General features: G+C 49.3%; 1 protein-coding gene across 1 annotated transcript; it reads left to right on the forward strand.

The window, feature by feature from the left end:
- The first annotated feature begins 2,441 nt into the window (after positions 1-2,441).
- Positions 2,442-5,782, forward strand: LOC149767809 (uncharacterized). Its single transcript, XM_089930393.1, has 4 exons — positions 2,442-3,527; positions 3,810-4,103; positions 4,236-4,891; positions 5,425-5,782. The coding sequence occupies exons 1-4, from the start codon at positions 2,442-2,444 to the stop codon at positions 5,780-5,782; spliced, it is 2,394 nt and encodes a 797-aa protein (XP_089786519.1).
- The last annotated feature ends 627 nt before the right edge of the window (positions 5,783-6,409 follow it).

Here is a 6,409-nt window from a genome sequence, read left to right on the forward strand (position 1 = left end):
GAGCCCACCCGGACTCGGCCTGCGGATGACCGGCCCCGGCCGGGGCCGCCCTCGAGCAGAGGGGCAGCCAAGGGGCCGCCGGGTCTGGCCGTACCGGCGACAGAAGCGGCCCCGAGGCCGCCAGCCTCAGCCGAGCCCCCGCCTCTCCGTCGGCGAAGAGGTGGCGGCACGGCACACACACACACACAAAAAAAAAAAAAGAGAGAACTTACCTCGGACCACGGCCTTACCTCGCCGTGGTCGGAGCCGGTGAAGACCCCCGGAGGAGGTCCGGCCTCGACCTCGCCTCCCGGCCCTCCCCCTCTTCTCCGGCATCACTTCGGAGAAGGGAAGAAGGGGTCGGCCTCCCGCCGTCGTTGCTCGAGGGAGGAGAACCCTTTCGGCCGATGGATCGGGGGGCGCAGCATCTCCCCGGTCGACTGCGAAGGAGAGAAGGCGGCCGGGAAGGGGCTTCGGCCGGAACAGGAGGGAACCGGAGGTGGAGGAGGCCGGGAAGGGCCTCGGCGGAAAGCGGGGGAGACGAAGAGACCGGAGGAAGGGGAAGATGGAGAGACACGGGCGAAGAAGGGGGCCGAAGTCTCTGGAAGCCCCCGGAAGAAGAAGAAAGAAAGAAAGAAAAAAAAAAAAGGGGAGAAGGCCCTTAACGGGCTGCCTAGCGCGTCGGATCCAAGTTCGGATCCGAAACCCGTTAGGCCCAAATAAATGCAAATAGGTTTGGGTGAGCCCAATGATCCAAGCCCAATCGAATTAAACGGGTCGACTAAGCCTGATTGATGTTGGATCTGAACCCGACCAAGCCTGAATGAACCCAAAGTAAGCAATTGGGCTAAATGTGAACCCAATTAAACTCAATTCAGCTGGGTCCGAACCATGTTCATAACAGGTTGACCCCAGCAGGCCCAATTAGCCCTAAAACAGGCCCAGACCAGGCCCAATTAAATTGGCAGAAGGCCAAATTGGCTAGGAAAAAGTGGACTTAACCACAAATCAGGCCCAACCTTTCCCTTAGAGGCCCAATCAGGCCTGGTAGACTCAAATTTACTTAAATTGAGCTAAAATTTAGGATAAATAGAGGATAATGCAGGTCTTATATGGTTCTAGGAATTAAAGACCCGCCGTCTGGACTCAAGAATTGACAACAACTTATTGTAAGTAATCTGTCTTAATCCTATCGTAGATCTTGTATTACGTTTTATAAGATGAACCAGTGTTTTTTTTATACAATTTGAATTGCATACATGATTTGTGAAGAAAGTAAGTAACCTGTCCAAATCCTGTTATGGATCATGCCATGTTATTAATGTTTCCCAAGCATTTATATATGTTTCATGCATGATATGTTACAATGCATAAGTAACTTGCATGATCCCAGAAGCTATGGCTATGTATGCGACATGATGATACTGATATTTTAATCATGCATGTAAGTTTATAAAGTCTTAGCTAGCCCAGAGGCACTATAATGGGCTCGAAGATGCTACTGAGAATGACTGAGCCGCCAGTGGCTGAATAGTAACTGAGCTTGCCCCGCCAGTGGCTGAATAGTAACTGAGCTGCCCCGCCAGTGGCTGAATAGTAACTGAGCCTGCCCCGCCAGTGGCTGAATAGTAATTGGGCCTGCCCCGCCAGTGGCTGAATAGTAACTGGGCTTGTCCCGCCAGTGGCTGAATAGTAACTGAGCCTGCCCCGCCAGTGGCTGAATAGTAACTGAGCTGGCCCCGCCAGTGGTCGAGTCTGACTTCGCAGTAGCATCCGAGAGAAAAAAAGACCACGGCATGCCGGGGGCACGGTTTCATATGCATATATTATGAAAATTTTGTGATTTGCACTACTACCTTGTTTAAATTGCATACATATTATACCATGATGATTATTAGATAAACATGCATGTCAGCTTCTCAAACCCTGATTTACATGTTTAGCCTACTGGTTGATCCGGTAGGATTATGCAGGATTACTTACTGAGCCGTGTAGCTCACATCTGTTTATGCTTCGTTTTTTTTCAGATCCTCATCAGTGATCGCCACCAGATATGTTTTTATTTTGTTACAGAGCTTCGTATTTTTGGAGAAGCTTATATACTTTTGTACATTTGAATAGCATAGAAGTTCTGTATTTTTGGTTTCAAACTTGAAGGTTGTACTGCAAAACTTTTAATATATATATATAAGTTTGAATCCTTTTGGCTACCTGTTACCCCTGTATGAGGCTGCGTGCTACTGTGGGCGATAGTCGGCAATAGCACGGCCGTGTCACGGATCCGGGTCCGGGGCGTGACATCTAGTGGTATCAGAGCCTTAGGTTAAACAATAGAATAATCATAAAATGCCTAAGGAAAGGGGTAGTTAAGAATGTCACTGTCATAGAAAATGTTATAATATGCTAGTTTATCATAATCTCACTGTAAAAATTTTTGACTGCTAGGCTATCATTAGGAAGATATGGACGACGACCGGAGACCACCCTCCCCGGAGCCCAGCGAGCGGTCAGCTTCCCCGGATACTCCACGGTCTGCAGCGGGTCAGGCAGGCCTAGCCGGAGTGTATCAGCTCATGGCACAAGTGCTGCAACAGCAGCAGATGATGCAGCTGGCCGCTATGCCATCAGCAGACTCCTGCTATGAGAGGTTCCGCCGACTGAACCCCCCGACCTTTGAGGGTGGGTCTGACCCTATGGCGGCAGAAACATGGATCCGGGAGATGGAAAAGATGTTCCGAGCCCTCCACTTTCCTGATGAGGTGACAGTCCGACTGGCGACCTCTATGCTGACAGGAAACGCCGAATACTGGTGGACGGCCATGGAGACGGCTTATGCCGTTGACGGACTCACCTGGAGGGACTTTAAGAGGATGTTCTACAATCAATACTTTCCGGACTCAGTTCACCTGGCGAAGCAGAATGAGTTTTTGACGCTGACCCAGACTGACCAGATGTCCGTTCTGGAGTACGCCAATAAATTTAACGAACTGGGACGATTTTGCCCCCAGTTCATGGAGGATGAGAGAAGTAAGGTGAACCGGTTTGAGCAGGGATTGAGGTACGGGATTCGGTCCCGAATATCCTCCCATCTATTCTCAAGCTACAAAGATGTACTGGACCGAGCCTTGAAGGTTGAGGCTGACCTGATACGGTCCGGGAGAGAGAGGGAGGACCTGAAGAGGACCCGGTCATCGGGAGCACCGAGTAGTGGGTCTGGAGGCAGCAAGGGGTCTGTGCCCAAGAAGAGACAGAGCAGAGGCTGCCCCACCTGTGGCGGAAACCACAAGGGTACCTGCATGAAGAAGACCGGAGCTTGTTATTCTTGCGGGCAGACAGGACACATCGCTCGCAACTGCCCTAGCCGAAAGAAGGACGAGCCCAGACATACTGCACCAGAGGACCAGAGATCGAGGGGTAACCCTCGAGTTTTCACACTGACTCGACAGGATGCCAGTGCTAGTGATCAAGTGGTGACAGGTACACTTCTGGTCAACTTGGTTCCTGCCCTCATTCTATTTGATACTGGTTCTACACATTCTTTCGTGTCAGTTAGCTTTTCCAGACAATTACATAGCACATCTGAGAAATTAGTGGAACCATGGCATGTTGCTACACCCCTTCAGAAAACCGCAATTGTTGACACTAAATATAAAGATTGCATAATTCAAATAGGGAAAAAAGAATTAGAGACAAATCTTTTACAGCTTGACATGCAAGACTTTGATATTATCTTGGGCATGGACTGGATGTCACAGTATCACGCCCACATTGATTGTTACCACAAGAGGGTGGTATTTCGGATACCTGGGGAGCAAGAATTTTTCTTTCAGGGCGATATACCCCTTCAAGATGCTCCTACACTACACTTTATTTCTGCCTTGAAAGCTGGAAAGGCTTTGAGAAAAGGGTGTATGGCCTATCTGGCCTGTGTAGTGGATACCCAAAAAGAGACCAAACTGGAAGATATTCCAGTAGTCAAAGAATATCCGGATGTCTTCCCGGAGGAATTACCAGAATTACCCCCAGACCGAGAGATCGAATTCACTATCGACCTCGCACCAGGAGAGGGGCCAGTCTCCAAGGCTCCTTATCGGATGGCCCCTGCTGAGTTAAGGGAATTGAAGGTACAACTACAAGAACTCCTAGATAAAAAGTTCATCCAGCCTAGTGCGTCGCCATGGGGAGCTCCTGTCCTGTTTGTGAAAAAGAAAGACGGGAGTATGCGGCTATGCATCGATTACCGGGAATTGAACAAGATAACCATAAAGAACAAATATCCCCTACCCCGGATCGATGACCTGGTTGATCAGCTGCAAGGCGCCCAAGTCTTCTCCAAGATAGATTTGAGGTCGGGTTACCATCAGCTGAAGATCAAATCTGAGGATGTGCCAAAAACTGCATTTCGAACCAGGTATGGGCATTATGAATTTCTGGTTATGCCTTTTGGACTGACCAATGCCCCGGCTGCATTTATGGACTTGATGAACAGAGTCTTTAAACAATATTTGGATCAGTTCGTGATAGTTTTCATCGATGACATTTTGATATACTCAAAGAGCCGGAAGGAACATGAAGACCATTTGAGGGTGGTGCTACAAATCCTTCGAGAGAAGAGGCTGTACGCCAAGCTGAACAAATGTGAGTTCTGGCTGGACAGTGTGGCGTTTCTCGGCCATATAATCTCCAAGGAAGGAGTGTCAGTGGACCCCAAGAAGATAGAAGCGGTGGTGGATTGGCCTCGTCCTACCAACGCCAAGGAAATAAGAAGCTTTTTGGGATTAGCCGGGTATTACCGGCGATTTGTGGAAGGGTTCTCCAAAATAGCTACCCCCTTGACCCAGTTGACTAAGAAACGGGCCAAGTTTATCTGGGACGGCAAGTGTGAGAGGAGCTTCCAGGAGCTTAAACAAAGGTTAGTTTCTGCCCCAATTTTAACATTGTCGTCCTTAACTGGAGAATTTACCATCTACAGTGATGCTTCCAAGAACGGGCTAGGCTGTGTGCTGATGCAAGATGACAAGGTGGTAGCCTATGCCTCGAGACAGCTGAAACCCTATGAACAGAACTACCCGACACATGACCTGGAGTTGGCCGCAGTAGTGTTCGCCTTGAAACTTTGGAGACATTATTTGTATGGCGAACACTGTGAAGTGTACACCGACCACAAGAGCCTAAAGTATATATTCACCCAGAAGGAATTGAATATGAGGCAAAGAAGGTGGTTAGAACTCCTGAAGGATTATGACCTGAGCATTAAGTACCACCCAGGGAAGGCCAATGTGGTGGCTGATGCCCTAAGCAGGAAATCAGTAGTGGGCTCCGCCGCATTACTCACCACTCAACCACAGATTCAGGGGGATCTCAATAAACTGCAGGTTGAGGTGGTTACCCGAACTACAAAAGTTTGCTGGCCACTTTGAGCATACAACCAACCTTGATCGACAGGATAAAGGTCGCCCAGCAGTCTGATGAGCACATCTGCCAGCTCAAGGATGAAGTGGAGAAAGGGTTGCGACCCGAGCTCCAAATGCACCCAGATGGCACTCTAAGGTTTGGCCACCGACTGTGTGTACCGGCAAATGTTGACCTAAGAAGGGAAATCATGGAAGAGGCCCACCAATCCCGTTTCTCTATTCACCCAGGCAGTACTAAGATGTACCGGGACCTTCGGGAACATTACTGGTGGAAGGGGATGAAGAGAGAGATAGCTGAGTTTGTGGCCCGATGTTTGACCTGTCAGCTGGTAAAAGCAGAGCACCAGAGGCCGGCAGGGTTGCTGGAACCAATAGAAATTCCTGAATGAAAGTGGGAGCACATCACGATGGATTTTGTTACAGGACTTCCTAGAACAGTAAGGAAGAATGATGCGGTATGGGTGATAGTTGACCGTCTCACAAAATCGGCCCACTTTCTACCATTCAGAATTGGTACTCCTTTAGACAAGCTAGCCCAATTATACATCGACGAGATTGTACACCTGCACGGAGTACCAGTGAGTATCATTTCTGATCGTGACCCCCGATTCGTGTCCAGATTCTGGGGAAGCTTTCAGAAGGCCATGGGTACCGGACTGAGGCTCAGTACAGCATACCACCCCCAGACTGACGGCCAGTCAGAGCGGACAATCCAAACTCTGGAAGACATGTTGAGGGCTTGCACTGTGGACCTAGGTGGAAATTGGGATAGTCATATACCACTGGTGGAATTTGCTTATAACAATAGTTACCATTCCAGTATCCAGATGGCCCCCTACGAAGCCCTCTATGGGAGAAAATGCCGGTCCCCCTTACACTGGGATGATGTCGGGGAGCGGAAAATGCTAGGCCCCGAACTGGTCCAGCACACCAGAGACAAGGTACTACTAATTAAGCAAAGGCTTCAGGCTGCCCAAGACAGACAGAAAAGATGGGCTGATAGAGGAAGAAGGGCC

The sequence above is a fragment of the Phoenix dactylifera genome, chromosome 4 (genome assembly GCF_051530095.1).
Source record: "Phoenix dactylifera cultivar Ajwa chromosome 4, Ajwa_hap1_PhDact_Kaust_v1.1, whole genome shotgun sequence".
In the NCBI taxonomy this organism is placed as follows: Eukaryota; Viridiplantae; Streptophyta; class Magnoliopsida; order Arecales; family Arecaceae; genus Phoenix; species Phoenix dactylifera.

What these genes read in the sequence shown, in the direction of transcription:
- LOC149767809 (XM_089930393.1), top strand. Translation starts at nt 2,442, where the DNA reads ATGGACGACGACCGGAGACCACCCTCCCCGGAGCCCAGCGAGCGGTCA. An exon ending in CTGAGTTAAGGGAATTGAAG is followed by an intron (nt 4,104 to 4,235) that starts GTACAACTACAA and finishes GAATTGAACAAG; the next exon opens with ATAACCATAAAGAACAAATA. An exon ending in TTCCAGGAGCTTAAACAAAG is followed by an intron (nt 4,892 to 5,424) that starts GTTAGTTTCTGC and finishes CTTGATCGACAG; the next exon opens with GATAAAGGTCGCCCAGCAGT.